We start from the raw sequence: 17,663 nt of genomic DNA on the forward strand, positions 1-17,663 counted from the left end.
CACACACACACACACACACACACACACACGGTCTCTACGTACAACACTCAAACAGTGGCAAAGTTTGTTTTTTGCTTTTTAAATGCGTGATTTTTAACAGATGTAAACAATGACAAAAGGCTTAAAAGTATAGACGTGATACCAGCTAAATTTAATTATTGTACTAAATCGTAGAAAAGTTCAGTATGTACTTTAGTCTGCTATTCCCCGCTCTGTGAAGTAACGTGAGGGAGGAAACTAGTTGACGTTAGCTAGTTAATTAGCCATGTTATCTGCCTCGGTAGCAAGCCAAATAGTATTTATTTCAACACTGAAACAAACGGCGGGGGGGTCGCTGTCTTGATCGGGGGTGAAAGAGGGAGAAATGAAGATGACACTGATATATAGTTTATGTTCGACCTGGAAGTATTTATTTAGCGTTCGGCGCTAAAACGTTATCTGTACGGAACATCGTTGTGTACGGAACATGGTTAGTCTACGTTACCCGAAAAATTCCCATACAACAGGCTTCGTCTTTTTCGACGGGGGAAGTTCCAGGGATTCATCTCCTTCGGCCATCCCACACACAGGTGACTGACCGCTCGCACCAACCGGAGTGGGAGGGGTTGTGTGTCTTGTTACGCTCTTTGCTGCACACAACTGAGGTCCTGCACTTTCCGTCTTTGATGACACGTAAAAAAAAACTGCGCATACTCCAGGAACGATATAACGGAAAATTTTCGTGGTTTTGAAACCGTGACTTTTCCAAACCGCGGTATACCTTGAAACCGGTTATCGTCCCATGCCTATACACTGGTGTTCAAAAGTTTGGGGTCAGTAAGATTTTTTAAAATAAATTCATACTTTTATTTCGTAAATTGACCAAAAGTGACATTAAAGATATTTATAATGTTTCAAAATATTTCTATATTAATAAATGCTGTTCTTTTGAACATTGCTACTGATCAAATTTAAAGAATTTAAAATTGTAAAACATTTCACATTATTACTGTTTTTAGAGTCATTAAAGTGAAACTTTTGTTGAAAATTATATAAAAGTTTTTCTACGTTTCTAAGAACACGTCACATGTATTGAAACTAGATTTTTAAAAGATTTCCCTCTTTATCGTGGAAGCTCTTATTTGTAATTAACCCACATGCTTAGTCTGCATCAATTTCAGCAATCCAAGGCCTGAAAATGCACCACGAGCAAATGAAAGACCTGCTGACCTACTGTGACAGCACTGCAATACTTAAAACACAGAGAAACCCTGCGTTTAATGGATGTTAAAACGAGTCGAAATAAAACGGCTCATTTTCTTCACCTTCTGAAGCTCAGCTTGCTTCTCAGACTTCAAAAACAGTCGCAGCACAGTTCACAAATTTTACTGCACATGCTCTGTGTTTCGGCGCGTCTGCATCGCACACCTTGTGAGCAGATCTTAGATCTTCGCTGTTGTGTGTGTGTCGTACTTCATGTAGAAGGAGGGAGGCTTAACGACTGATCCATGCAGCTGTGTTTGATCCAGGGGAAATACACATTAAACGCAGCAGATGTGCTTCTCCCTATGTCTCTCTTTCTCGCTCACACATACACACACAGCCTTGAGTCAAAAGATTGATCTGGCTGTTGAAGGAAAGAGACTACAACAATAGCTTTTTAAAAGAATGCTGAATGAAATCCGGATGCTGAAAGAAAGCATGCACAAAACTGGCCAAAATATGCAGTAACACAAACAAATGCATTAAAGATGAAATGCAATACAGTTACAAACAAACAACACATTCTTGCGCCCAGTTTTAAAAGTTCCCTCTTTCATTTTGGAGCAAAACATGAAACATTCATGCCTTGCCCATGTGTGTTAAAAATATTTACAGCGTTGCAGAATTTGCTAGTTGAATAATTGTTCTTTTCAAACAAAACAGGGATCTGAAGATTGCAGGTTTTCAGTGAGAAGAACAGCGCGAGTTTTATTCAACAAGCGAAACATATGGAACTGACAGAGATTGGCGCCAAGTGAATGGCTGAGAGTGATATGTCCAAAAAAAGCAGCAATTGCTCAGCTAAAAGGAATCTTCTCTGTGTGGGAAAGAGGGAACAACTGTCATGGAAAGCAAAGTGCAACTGCAGAATAGTTCAATAACTTCAGACTGTCATGGAGTATTAAGAGACAGTTCACCGAAAACTCACTCTCATGTTGTTCCAAAGCTGTATGACTTTCTTCTGCGGAACACAAAAGAAGATATTTTGAAGAATGTTTTTGACCTTATAATGAAAAACAACATTGGACCCCACTGAAAAAAAAAAATTACAAAAAATACATATCTTTATGTTTCACAAAAAAAAAGAAAGTCATTCAGGTTTGGAACAATATGGCGCTGAGTAAATAATGACAATTACATTTTTGTGTGAACTATTCCTTTAAAAAAAAATGTAATTGGATTTCAAGACGTTCTGACCACAAATAAATTCCTGGGATAAAGATTAAAGAAAACATTGCCCAGCCATGTCAATGCCACTGATAGTTTTCCAAGGATAGGAATCTGACACAGCTTTTCCCCTCAAACCCTCGGAGCCAGACTGGCACATTAGAGCTCGATAGAGTTCAACAGGGAACTCGTCCCGACCTATGAGGGAAAACACCACACTCTCCACCGTGACTGTGGTTCGCTGCTCAAGTAGCATAAAAATGCTTTCCACCACAGTCAGCACTCCATCAAGTCATGCAGTTTTCCAAAGTTCAGTGTCATTTCAACATGGAAAAACACTAATAGAGTGAAGATTTATATCAGGCTTTTCATAGTGAATGACAAGACCACCTAGCCCACCTTGAATGGCACAGTATTCATTATTTAGTAACGCAAGGGGACAGACACCGCTACAACCAGAAATGTTTCCACGTAACTCAAAGCACCTCGAAACCTGTCTGCTTGAGGAACACTAAGAGCCTGGAGCCATTCTGATCAATCTTTCTCTACAAAAAACATTTTATATTCTTTTTTCCCCATGGTTTAGCATATTATTTCGTCATTAATCGCTGCAAATGGGTAGCAGCTGTGAGCAATCATGGAGTAATACTGCTGATGTAAGAACTGAGCCTAAATTCTCTATTAAAACGAGACTTCCAGTCTGAGCGAGAAGAAAGGGACACTCTAAGCCAAGGTAATAATTCAGTCATGTGATCATCATTTTGAGCTATCGATGATAAAGTGAGCAAGCAGCAACTTTTCTTGAACTATCATCATTGACTGAATTAGTATCCAAATTGTCTTGATCTTTAGCTCAATAAACAAGGGAGAGAAAGGAATTACACAAAGAATTTAGATTATGGTAAAATAAATGGTTGGTCAACTGACAAACTCAGCTCATAATAGAACGCACATTTATTGAGGCTTGACAGTGGTAAGCTGGCTCTATATCCACCAGTGAACCATGAATCATTACCAATCAATAACTTCAGAGAAATGATGATGGAAACATGGATTCAATAGAGTGTCAATCAATGTTTGGTTCTTTATAAAGAACACCCACTTCATCTAAATAATGTGGGACTCTAAGAACGAAACAAAATGACTGAAATTTAATTGCATTTATCCTTCATTAAGAAGACCTTTCTTATTTGAGATGGGTGATGTGAGATTTCTAGTGTCTACCTAGTAGATCTATAATAATAATAATAATTCAAAACATAAAATATATTTAAGAAATATAGTATATCATTCTATCTAACTATCTATCTACTGTATATATATATAGATATATATATATATTTTTTTTTTTTTTTTAATTATTATTACATTTTTTTTTAAATATTTTTATGGACCAATACAACAATCCATAAACAATAAACAGTAATTTATTTACTAAAACACCATACAATGCAGAGATTTATATGAACATTTTTGTTTTGAGTCACATCTATCTATCTATTTTTATATATCTATATCAATAAATGTCAACACATCCAGTCTATTGTAACTATTTAGTATATTGCACAGTCCTGTCCCTCAGTCTCGATATAATCATTTGAAACCAATAAACAGAAGGTCTTTCAATAAGCATTTCTTCACAATCTAAGACATACACAAGAGAACCTAGTGGAGCTGTAACAGCTCACATACAGATTCTCTGATCTGCATAACCATCCTGTGCTAGTCCCAGAGGTGCAACTCACACCTAAGTACCTGTTTCACACATGGAGCTGCTCACCCCTGCAGGATGTGTGGAATGTAAATGACTTTTAATACTTGGATTAAAAAGTAAAAAGCACAAAAGCTAAGCGATACCAAATCCTCTGATCCCAGTCTCATAACATACAGTCTAGCTTGAGGAACACTTTTAACCCACATACATGGCTATGTGTCCGATATATCATATCTGACCTAATAATAGCAGCGAGATGATTTACTAGCGGATGGAGGAAAATGAGGTCGAGGTGCTTCAAGGTACAAATGAATAAAGTCACCACAAAAGATATTTAGTGGTGATGCTCACCCTTCTAGTGTTATCCAGGACGAGGGGGTCGGGCCGGCCGTAGTTGGGAGGATTGGCATGGGGATCATAGCCGAGCCTGGCCAGCATGGGGGCGATGACAGGCATGTCCCGCAGCACATCTGGGGGGATCTTACCCACCCACTTGGATAAGGCCTCCACATTGACAGGCTTGATCACCTGGTCTGTAGATCTCTCTACCCTGTGGAGCAAAAGAAGTGTGTCAATGGAGCAGGAACATGTACACAGTCTTACCACAGTGGACTAATTGGGTCTAATTAGATCAAGTAATGCAATTAAAGAAAGCTCTAGGCTAATATGATGCTTCAAACGAACGGCCTTTCATTCTCTCCAAGATCATCTCCCAAATGCATCACATTTCATAATCCACTCTATCTTTGTATTTGATTGAGGTACAATGACATTGATGGATGTTTCTTGATTTGCTAGTCTAGATGTATAAATTTCAGCACAACCTGGCAGAGTTTCAATGGCTTTATGCTGAAATAAATGAACTTACTGGTTTTACTGAACCCCAATAAATAATTATAGTCTAGTTTTTACTGCTTACGGTAGCGCATATTCCACTTTCTAACTTGCTAAATAAGCAGCATAACCATAAAATGTATGTGGATTCAAATTTGCAGAGATATTAAAAATGAATCCGGCATTACGTCACACCCTAGGTAAAATATTCATATGTCTGAAATGAAATATTTACAAAGCCATGAAAAAAAACAGTACAAGTCAGGTTTTTGTTTAGAGAGAACACATAGGAGTGGCTTACTTGTTAGGAGAGGTTAGTTAAGTGATAGGTTACCTATCACTGATATTTGCATAGGGATGAACCTTTTTTCCAAGAAAATTGGAAAATCTACTGGACGCCCATCATTGTTCTCTTATGACAGCAGATGGGAACTACAAATATTGGGTCAATCCCACAAAGCCTGTCAAGAACATGTGCAGGTTATATTACCCTTGAAAATCAAAAGAAAAGAAATTATATTTTGCATTTATATTATTTTCTTGACAATTTAGCACATTCTCTCGCCATCTCATTAAGATAATTAGGTAATCATATATCATTGTAATATGTGTATATTATTTTTAATTGTTAATTTAAAAAGTATTGTTTTAAGTGGAGATACAAATAAATTGCAAAATGATAAATTTCAAATAAAATAAAATAAATGGTCTTTTGACTAAATACAATTTCTTATAAAACATATATAAAATAATATAATATATATATATATATACAGTGAAACTGAAATATGACCTGGACATGTTCTCTGTGAGATGGTCTCTTTCTCTGTTTTTCCAACTTACAATGGATCTGCTCTTGTTTGGGCTGAGATGACTGCAGTTGGAGACGGATGGAGTCATTGAGGCCATTCTCTCCAATGTTTTTATTATTTCTTCCCTCATAGAGAGGATTGGCTCCACATGGGAAACAGATTACTACACTCAATCCCCATCTGCAGCCAAGACACCGGGGAACGCCAGCTCCACTGCCGCCCCACTTCAGAGTGCTGTGTGGATCCAGTGCAGAACACCCTGAAGTGCTTATAGTCCCTCAATACAGCAAACAATGACACAAAACCAGCAGCAATACTCATGCTGGCACGCTTAGGAGTGTGTTTGCATGTGCATGTGTTAAAACAAGTGAATGACCCAGCAGTCAGTGTGACAACCTGACTCGTCATGCCTTCTCAAACATCACTCACAGAACCGTGACAGGAAGTGATGGGAAGTCCAATCCTTTTTATTTCCTTTTATTTCCAAACATATTTCCTATGTTTTATTTGTTATACATGCTGTTCAGCAAAAGACACCAGAAACATACATTTCGCCCCCCTTTATGAAACCCTTAGTCAGTCCTGAAACAGTTTGCATGTTGCAAATGTGCAAAAGACTGTTCTTGTCAGTTCAGTGTACTTTTGGACTAACTGGAGCGCTGAATGAGTTGCCAAAAACCGGCATCATAGGATACTGGCCCATTTGGAGTCAAAATGATGGTCAGGCACGTCCAAAGTGAGTTCTGATTCAATAAATTTAAGATCTATGCTAACTTGAGCCAAGCTGTTTCAAACGGTTCAGTCCAATTTGGTGAAATGGTTCATGCATTTCACTAAAAAGAACTGGTTCAAAAGAACGATTCGTTTGTGAACTGGACATCCCTACCCATGACTGAAGACAGTCATGTGCTGCCATATGCTCTTCATAAATACAAACTTAAGGTCTAATACTTTGTGGTGTGTATTTGGCAATCTAAAAATCTTAAATCGAAGGACATCTAGTCCTTGTCTCCTCTTATTCCTGGAATGTAAGAACACAGCGGTCTATGAGTTATTGAATTCACCTTCCCATCACACCCTCCCCAACCTCAGCCTCAGCATTAGAGACCTGCCTTTCTCCCCAGGCACCACAAAGTCCATTTATACTGGCAAGCCGCTCCGCTGTACATTTCATTGTTCAAGTCCCTGGCCGACACAGTCCTTCACTTCTCTAATCCATTTACATTGGAATTGCACTTCAGCTGCAACGTGATTAATAGATTTACTGTTTCCCAGGACAGAGAGGACTGTTTTCTTTCTTAGCTGCAGTTATTTTCCTCAGTGGAAAACTCAAAATCATTCATTGAAAAACAGAAAAAGCAAGCACACGTAAGCGTGGACAGGAGGAAAAGCCATTTCTGACAGCCTGGCAGTGGATGCGTCATGCCATTCTCTAGAAAATAACATCCTCTGTTCAGCAGTTGCTATGGCCAACACATGCCAAACACGCAGTCTGCCTGCGCTGACGCTAATTGGTATGAATCTCTTTATGATACATAGCTGACACCCTCTGAGGTGAGATTTGCATCTGTAAGCTTTGTAAAAGCACAAATACTGTATAAGAGGAATGAGAACGGCAGGGATGTGTTGCTGCAGTAGCCACAGAACAACGATGCAGATAAGCTGTTTGATTTAACCAGAAGTGCTTAAGCTTATATCCCATATTTCAAATTTTATCAAATTAATTTCATGATATGGTGATTAATGAATCACATTATGCATTTAGCAGACGCTTTTATCCCAAGCAACTTAAAACATCACAGAGCCAACAATATGCAAACAAACAAACAAAAACAAATTTTTTTATTAAAAAAAAAATAAAAATAATAATAATTTACAGCTGGCAAAAATATGATTTGCATTTTGGTATTTCAAGCATTAACTGATCACTAATAAAGAATATTAATACATAATATTCTTATTTTAATAATATAATTTAATAATATAATATTCTAATTTTAATAATAATATTAAAATTAAAATGAATATATTAATATATAGTCACCACTGATAAGCTACCACTAAATATTGTACAAACTTAATTTGCTGTAAAGTTGCTTTGCAACGATTTGTATCGTGAAAAGCGCTATACAAAAAAAATAAAAATAAAATAAAAAATTAATGATGCACAAATGTAAAAATTCTGGCTAATATTGATAAGTCAATTTTCATGGCCGTTATGGCTGATAACATTTTGTCTAAATAAATTAAAAATCAAACACAAAAAATGTAAATCAATATTTTAAAAGTGATTTTAGGAATAACAACATTATAATGTAAAGTATAAAAAAAAAGGATATTAAATTTTGAGATTTGCTAAAAATTAAACATAGCAGAGTTTTTTAATTATTAACTTTAAGTGAGTATTAGATGACAGGAAAGGTCAAATAATAATATATATATATATAATATATATTATTGTCTGATAATCGACATGGTTCCGATATACCGTGCTTCTCCTTAATATGCGAAAACTTTTACATGCGGTGATTAAATGCAGTAATACAATTCATTTTATAACTAATACATTATTTATTTTTCCCCAGCATATTTTATATAAATCAATCAATAAATAAATTGTATATGTTTACTCCGATGTGGCATGAACAAATAAATATATAACATCAACCGATACAATATATATATAAAAAAAAAAAATTGTATTGTCTAATAACCACCATAGCACCAACATATCATGCTTCTCCTTGATACAGGTCTTTTTTTTTTTTTTAAAAGAGTTGCATGAAAAAAATCCTGGGTCGCAGGTTGCGTTTTTTTGGGCTTATTTAAAAAAATATGATTGCTTGTTAGGAAAATCTGACAAGCAACTTTTTGTTTCTTTACATTAATGTTCGCCATATTCTCCGATGCATTGATTAACACTCTGTCTGCTCACAGCAGCCAATCAGTGCAATAATATTAGTGCTGTAGCATAATTCATCTAATTCGTCAAACATTCTCCCCCCTCCTCGCCCTCATTGGAAAAAAATCATGTTCAACATGAAGGCACGGGATGCTGTAATGATACTAGGAGACGTAATAGAGGGGTGGGATGACTTTTTCTTATAAGGTAAATTTTTTATTTTTACAATGTTTTTGTAATGTATTAATTATCACAGGATATAAAAAAAACAAGTAGGCCTATACTAATACTAACATTATATACATTTGGTTTGAATACATTTTATTAGCCCATATTTTCATAAGCCCACGTTTAAATATATGGCTATCTTTTAAAGTTCTTGTCTTTTTCTCCTTTTCCATCTCTCCAAATCCTATTCTGCTCACAGGTGATTGGAGATAGTGCGTGCCCCCCGCTCTGTTAGGCTGATTTTTGTAAAATAATTATTTTCTGTTTTTGCTTTTAAAATAAAAGAGTGGTTTTAGTTCAAAATGTTGCAGGCTCATTTATTGGTAATAAATAATTGATAATAAATAATATTGACGATAATAAATAATCAAATAACATTGGGCTTGTTTTTGAAGCTGCGGCTGCTTATTTGTCTCACGAGAGTTGGCAACAGTGCCACCGTGCACGGAAAACTTCCACCAGTCACGTCAAATTACAGCAGTGAATAATGCATTTCTATGGACGAAATGCATTTAAAAATAGCGGATGGAACAGAGTGAGCTGCTGCGGGAAAGATGCGTGATCCAAGATGCCCGAAACATGAGAATGCTTTATTTTAAACTTCAAGCTAATGCATTAGTGTAATGTTTAACATGGCTTGTCCTGTCAGGCGCTTTGACAGATGCATGTGCTGTTTAATGTGTGAGATATGTTTCTTCAGCGTATAAACTGCATTTTATGGTAATATCCATTTCTGTAAATGTTACACATCACGTGAATGTTTCTATTTTGCATGAAGGCTCGTCCTGACGGTCTCCGTTAAACTTCAGACTTCACTGAACAGACGGAACGGAATTAATATTCAGTGTAATAATATTCATTTTGCTGATATATCTGTTATTTACGGTCGCCGAGAAGTGCAAAGCAGATCACAATTCTGAAAACAAAATAACAAATTACAAACGCAAATGCAAGTCTAAAAAACAAAATAACAATTCAGAAAGCACAACAACAATTCAGAAAACATTATAACAAGTCAGAAAACACAATGACAAATCCGAAAACAAATTAAGGGGTGTCTATTTACATTTAGTTAAAGTGGCTGTAAATTATCAGCTCCAGTGGCGCAGATGGATAAGTGCGTGCCCTTGGCTATTTGACGCAATCAACCCGGGTTTGATCCCACCTTTTGCCAAACTTGTTTTTTCTCCCTTTTCAAATCTCGTATCACATCGTAAAGGCATTTATTTTCAATAAAAGTTAAGGAAATAATCGAAAAGTTGAAAATAAAGTATCGGGTTAGGGTAGGTGTAGGGAGGGCTTTATTGTACCAATAAGGTGGCATCCATTTAACGCCGGCAAAAGGCGGGATCGAACCCGGGTCGATCGCGTCAAAAAGCTACGGGCACGCACTTATCCATCTGCGCCACTGGAGCTGATGAACAGCCACTTTTAACTAAATGTAAATAGACACCCCGTATTTTTTATTCCAGAGTAAGGGCAATTCATACAATACATTTAAACTGAGCTACTTTAATACCATCTCCGAACTTTCTACCACGACTCTGCTGTTCTTCGGCTGGTTCTTCCCTGTATATTTTCTGACTTGTTATAATGTTTTCTGAATTGTTGTTGTGCTTTTGGAATTGTTATTTTGTTTTTTAGACTTGCATTGCGTTTGTAATTTGTTATTTTGTTTTCAGAATTGTGATCTGCGTTGCACTTCTCGGCCACCGTAGTTATTGGATGTTAAATTTAGGTTTAAAAGTCAACATGTAATTCAAGTATTTTATGATAGTAACTGTAAAGGGATAACAGAGTGTGATTGAATATAAATGTAAGACATTTCTTATATTTACAGAATAATGAAATGACAGTAACAGGTTACTGTGCTCAGAGTGAATGTGTGTGTTCCAGCAGAACATTCTTCATATCTGTTAACACTGAGTTTGTGTTTTTCTTTACTCTCTTCATCATTATTATTTCCATTTTTAATATAGGGAATTAAACTGTCCTTTGTCCATTTGTCTGTTTAAACTGTCCATTTAAACTGTGCTTTATAACTCTTTTACAAACTGTATAGCATAGAGATATATTCACCATACAGTGTTTTCATAGCATTCAGTTGGCACATTTGTTTGAAGGACAGCATTGGGCAGGATGTGGAACAGTGTGTTTAGAATTTTAAAAAATGAGGGTTTTGATCCAATTAATCGAAAAAATAATCGTCCAACTAATCGATTATCAAAATAATCATTAGTTGCAGCCATAAACATTTAATCATGAAAAACGTATACTCCCATATTTCCCAGAGAAGGTGAGTACCTTCAGTGTGTGTTCACCACCCACGGCCCATGTGTACAGTAACTGCTCCAACAGCAACACAAATCACCATGCTGTCTATAAGCGGCCGGGTTAAAGAGATGAAAGAGATAATTTAACTCTGCTACTGCAACATCCATTACTCCACAGCAGGAGTTATATGACAGCAGACGCTGCATATATCATAACATGATGACGCGGAAGGTGGCGATCAACTAGATTTTTTGCCACACTCACTCTATTTAAACACGCTGCCCTTTTCTCGCCATATTGCGAGTACACAAACACACACATGCGCGTTTGTAAGGTTATGCAGAGCTCCCTTCTGGAAGAGTGGCTTAATGGTCTCTGGCTGTTTGTCAATTATTCATGGAGGGTGCTAGAGCTTTTTAGCATTGAGGTGTAGTACTAAAGCCAAATAACAAAGCCCTGAGCTACATGGGCCGCTCGTACTAATGGCCAGTTCTCTGTCACTAATCGCTTAAATCGTGCATTCAGAATTTATGTTTATTGGCAGGTCCATGTCTGGTGGCCCATACATTGGTCAGAGAGGCTCATAGGTGGTGAGCCGCTGATCAATAGCAAAAAACAAACAAACAGATAGAGACCCCTGGCAGGTGTTTTGGCCCAATTTTAATGGACTTGTATTAGTACATCCCCTCTGGGATAAAGGGGGTTTCAGTGTTTATTACGAGCCATTAGGACCCTAAAGGCTTCCCTCTGCTTAAAAATCATATCAGTGCCTTCTCTGAAATGAGCTATGGTTTAGTTCCCCTCAAGGACTGCAGAACCATGAAGGCTTGAGCTGGCATGCTTTTTTCTGATGCCTGCAAGGAGAGCAAAGGCGCCTCTTTGGCCGAGTCCTACAGAGGAGCTGCTCTGCTGGGCTGCAACATCACACTTGAGAGGTGTTGCATCTGAGTGATGAAATATTCATGCATGTGTGCACAATGCTAATTTATATGAGGCCTTTAGAATGAATGTTACACAACAGGTCTAACAGCATTGTCGTTGGGCTTAACTACCTAGAATAGAATAGAATAGAATAGAATAGAATAGAATAGAATAGAATAGAATATCGCTGCTCTGATGTGCCATTTCATTTACAAAGTATGAAAGTATATACCTGCTTATTGTAGTAACAAGTGGCAGTAACATTTGTACTGGACCTTTTTTTAAATGTTATATTCAACAGTCTGAAAACAAAAAAGGGTACACAACCTGTGTAAATAAATTTACCTTTATCCATTTATGTACATAGTAAAAAGTATAAACTATCTATAAAATCTTAGTAAGAAATAAGTCAACATTTAAACCCAATTTGAATAAATAATAATTGAAACCTAAAAGTGTAATATAGCATTTTCTCTCAAAAAATCCTGTTGTCATGGGTGTGCAATAAGTCTTGGGATAATCTGGGCTTATGATCCTTCTGTTTTATCCTTCATGGCCCAGAAAATGACGGGCGCATTTGAAAGGGGCCTTCAAATTATGATAGCCTTCATCAGTCTTTGTATGCAGCCTTTGAAGGATGCAGCCTCTAAATTGGGATACAGCTAGTATGTGTGGCTTGAAAAATCATGCTGTACATGTGCATGTGCACATGCAATGTACACACATACAGTACACAATGCACAAAATATACTTTAGTCTTTATTCAGAGATTGCAAATACACCCCCACCCCCTTCCCCTTATAATGCATCCATATGCAAGTTTGAGACCTTCCGTTATTTGAGTTGAATCTTACCAAAGGATCAGTTGATCCAGTTCACAAAACAGGTGTGAATGACCCATTCAGAAACCAGACTGATCCAGTTCTCTAGTTCATCTCAACTGACTGAATAATCTAGTCACAGTATTTCAAGTGACTGAAAGAAACTCAAACAGGTTTAGAACAACTTGAGGACGAGTAGATGACAGAATATTCATTTTTAGGTAAACTATCCCTTAACATCTCACTGGAGGCCAAGACTGTCAATGAATAAAACTTTAAATTCTCTCCATTTCTTATACATGGAATATAATGCATATACAGTCATACCTATTTGATAATTTTATGGATTTCAAAACTTGACAAGCAGAGTTACAATTATACTTGAAAAAAAATGTCTAGGATACAATAACCGAGCTACATAAACTTTAAAGAACAGGACAAAACGTATGTCCATAATGCAGCTGCAACGAGCTGCATATAATGCTCCCTTTTAATGGGCATTTGCTTCTAATCAATGGAGACAGTGTGCTGAAGAATGCACGTGCTACTGTCTGGACGCAAGAAGACAAGCTCCATCCATCCCTCCTCCATCTCTCTCCTGAGGGCTAGGTTAAGATCTCAGTCTCTCAAGCTCACTGTCACTGAGACGTGACAAACAGCAGTACTGCTCACTTAGCGTTCATTAAGGATTTTTATGGATATCCAAAGAAGCCAGCCAACCCTTCACAGAGCCCACTGAAGGACAGGAACAGAGAGCTTGTCACTAGAAGGGCTCTAGTTAAATTAACAGAGCCTGGGTTGGACTCACTGGAGCAGACACGAGAAGCACTCCAGTCTTGCCTCAGGACACATGGGATATGGGTGCAGAATAACAACAACAGTAAAATACCTGTTGAAGTCACCACAGATCCTCCTGTGAGATTCTTCCTACAGCACCGCATAAATCTCCAGAAATCCCCATTAAGCCCGGAAAGCCTGATCAAGCAACAGTAAGAGGCATTATGGATGTTGCAGTGGTAGTAATATAGAGGCTGCCAGAAAGGAGAGCTGGGAAGCTGCAGCAAAACCTGAATAAATACTCTATTTTCTGAAAAAAAAAGCAAAAATGGTGGTGTGTAACCAGGCAAAACTTGCCATGAGTAGCATGTCCAAATTCATAGTTTTCATAAAACAGTACCCCAAAATACCTGGATGACTTACTGCTTCCACTGAAATTCATCTGATGGACACTTTACAATCCCATGGGGCCACAGGAGAGGACTTATGAATGGCCGTATTTCACATGACAAAGCCAGGTTTGTCCAGTATGTCCAGATTACTGTACATTCACACTACACACTAAATTCATTCTATATAGAACATACTTTTTTAATGGTCGCAAAGTTCGTTTCTAAAAAAAATGTAGCACCTACACTAACAATATATGATTTCAGATGTACCTAGTCACTTGTAATGTAATAGCACACCTAACCTCAACAAACCACATTATTCAAAATTTACGTTGAAGTATAACTACGCTTTGGAATTTTAGAAAATCTCTAACAAAACAGTTACACAATGGTGTAAAACAGTTTTCTTATGATAATGAGCTTAAATATCAGAAGCTTTTCTAGGAAACAGGGTAGTCAAGTTCCGAGTGATTTACTCATTTCATTTAATGTGGAAACTGAAAATGAATCATTCATTCCGGAAAGGTTGAATCTGTCAGTGTCATCGCACAAACATCCACTTGTCCATTCAGTGGCTAATGATACTGTGTGTCACAGAGCCCTTCATTATGTGGTTTTGGAAGAATAACAGAGTGTTCAGCAGCTGAGGTGTTTTTAACTCATCCCTTTCCTGTTCCACAACAGACCATATTCACTGCTTTTATTGACAGCACTCTATTCTATTAAACACTGTCTTTTAACTGTGTGCCCTTCAGCTTTCCTCCAAATGTTCAGAAGAACGGACATAGAGCATAAAAAAAACAGCAGCCACCAATAACACGCTGAATGCTCCAATCTCAATCCCTGCTTAATACACAGATTCAGATTCTGACCTCAACTTGATTTAGTCTACTTTATAGTCTTGATTTAGCTTACAATACAAAAAAAGATTTAAAAGGAGCCTGCTTAAGAAAATGCAGTGATGATACAATGTCCCAATGAGTTGTAAACTCTGTGCTGTCTTATCTAAAGTAGGGCTGAGTCATATATGCTGAAAATGTACCATATATTTAATACCATTTTGTATGCAATGTTAAGCAAGATTCACGAGTGTGAACACAAATGAAGTTTTCTAAAGCCGTGCCAGTAAACCAGTTTCGCACCCCCTCCTTGTGTCATGTCATGTGAAAATGGTTGTTTGACACATTTAACAGTGTCTCTAATTTAAACTGAAAAATTTCACTGAGCTCTCATTTTGTTTGCTTTCAAAATAGTAAAAATGTTGATAATAATAATAAAAAAAGATTATGTTATCGTTTTTACTGAAAAAAAATGCTTATTTTTGAGTAGAGTTTTACTGTATTTTAATTTTTGCATTAAAATTTATCTAATTTTGAATCATCATTGAGCAACTTAAGAGCAAATACTGTACACAAAAATCAACGACCTATATCAAATATAGTCAAAAGGCTAAAAATTTAGATTTTTTGTTATATATCTAAACTCTGATCCGTTCATTGAATATCTAAATTTTACAAATTTCCCAGTTAAAACATTGACAGGTAAATTGTTTATCGCTGTATACTGAGCATATAAAAATGATTGCATGTCATTGTTTAGTGAAAAAAGTTCTCACTGTATTTTACTTCTTGTATGAACAATTTTGCAACTACACTAACTTTGCACTTTGAATCATCCTTTTAAACTGTTTAAGAGCAAATACTGTATATTAAAAACAAACAACCTACATCAAATATTGTCAAAAGGCCAAAAGAAAAAAAAAAAAAAAATTTTTTATGTTGTTATATTCCCCAACTCTAATCTAAAGGAAGTAATAAGGACTGAAAATGAGAGAGAGAGAGGATGGATATCTTGGAAGGTCAGAACAAGTATGCAGTTCACCCAGCTCACTGATATTTGACAGTCCACAGATGAAAGACAGACCAGAGATACTTTGGAACTAAGAGGGGAAAGAAGTGATATGCTACAGCATCCAAACAAAAAAGAAAAATGTGTGGGCCCCCTCTTACCATAAGCTTTTTATTTCTAAAAATGGACACCCGACAGAAGTCAAATTTCTTCAAGGGACATAAAGAGCCTGATTCATGTGTTAATGGCGGTGACCCTTTGTGCTTTTGACATTTCAATGACTTCTGCAGGCCATGTGTATATCTAATACGCCTTTAACCACATCCACACCATATGACCAAAACTCTGTAGATGGGATTTTTTGTAGTGATTAATGAAAGAATGACTAACCTTGTTTTGTTCTTGAATATGTAATGTCTCTGTTACGTACGTAACCCTCGTTCCCTGATGGAGGGAATGAAGACGTTATGTCCCCATGCCACAACCTTCAACCATTCGCTGATGCCAACAACCTGAACCCCGTCACAACCCCATGACGTAGCCAATGTAGGCAAGCGGCTGCGTGACAGACAGCGCTACGCAAAGGTCGTAACATTCCCACCGCCCCAGCACAAATTCACTGACCTTGGTATCCGCAGGGACCACAGGTGAACACATCGCTGATGGAGATAGCCAAGCCGCTGTACCTTTCCCCACAGAAATTTCTTAACAGAAGGGATTTCAACCTTCAACGAAAAATTTGCTTCAAGTCTTTCCGATTTGTTGTTACAGCTTAGGCAGAACGATGGGGAAGCAAGCCTTCTGGAAAAGGGCACTACGGAGACCACACCCTACCCGTAGGGAGGAAATGTGTGGAGATTCTCATATGGACTGACCCAGACCTGGGGCAGTACTACATATGGAATGGGTCTCTGGGGCAGGTCCTACCTGAGAGTAGGGATGGAGCAGCTGCCAGTAGAGACTGACAGAACACTCTGTCAAAGGGAAGACACAGGTTTACCGAGAGGGAAACCTTACCGTGGAAGAAAACACATATGGGATTGCCCGCAGGGAATCAAGCCATATGGACACCTAGCCCAGTACAGGGGCTGAACGGAGACCCGGGCAAGCTAACACCGATACTGGGCCTGACGTCAGACTGCTCCGCCCAGTCTGATTGCCGGGGGTGCTGGAGGATACTCAACCAGGGTTCGCCGTCCGGGGAACTTACTGGAGGAGGAGAAAGGCGCTCACATCCCCGGGTGAGGGGGAATGGCACAGCAAGCGTGACACCGGTCAGCTCTTCCCGCCGATTACCTGTTACCCAACACACGGGAAGAAACTGGCTCAACGCGGAGACTGTAGAATCTCGCGAAGGTGTTCGGTGTCGCCCAACCCGCAGCTCTACAGATGTCTACCAGAGAGGCGCAGTGCGCCAGCTCATAGGAGGAGGCAACACTTCTTGTGGAGTGAGCCCTCACCCCCAGGGGGCACGGCTCGCCTTGGGATTGGTACTATCCAGTGGGCCAACCTCTGCTTGGAGACAGCCTTCCCTTACTGCTGACCTCCGTAGCCGACAAAGAGCTGCTCAGAGCTTCTAAAGCTCCGGGTGTGGTCCACATACAGTATATGCGCAGTGCTCTTACGGGACACAGCAATGCAAGGGCTGGATCTGCCTCCTCCGAGGGCAGTGCTTGCAGGTTCACCACCTGATCTCGGAAGGGAGTGGTGGGAACCTTGGGCACGTATCCA

The 17,663-nt window shown here is 38.1% G+C and overlaps 1 protein-coding gene across 3 annotated transcripts in view; it reads right to left on the reverse strand.

The window, feature by feature from the left end:
- LOC107657564 (protein-tyrosine sulfotransferase 1-like) overlaps positions 1-17,663 on the reverse strand; it is a 68,027-nt gene that overhangs the window by 29,293 nt on the left and 21,071 nt on the right. For all 3 annotated transcript variants that reach the window (XM_016445708.1, XM_016445709.1, XM_016445707.1), the window contains exon 3: positions 4,475-4,673. In XM_016445708.1, coding sequence (XP_016301194.1) covers positions 4,475-4,673 — 199 coding nt within the window. The remainder of the gene's footprint in view (positions 1-4,474; positions 4,674-17,663) is intronic.

The sequence above is a fragment of the Sinocyclocheilus anshuiensis genome, unplaced genomic scaffold, assembly GCF_001515605.1.
Source record: "Sinocyclocheilus anshuiensis isolate Anshui unplaced genomic scaffold, SAMN03320099.WGS_v1.1 scaffold255, whole genome shotgun sequence".
In the NCBI taxonomy this organism is placed as follows: domain Eukaryota; kingdom Metazoa; phylum Chordata; class Actinopteri; order Cypriniformes; family Cyprinidae; genus Sinocyclocheilus; species Sinocyclocheilus anshuiensis.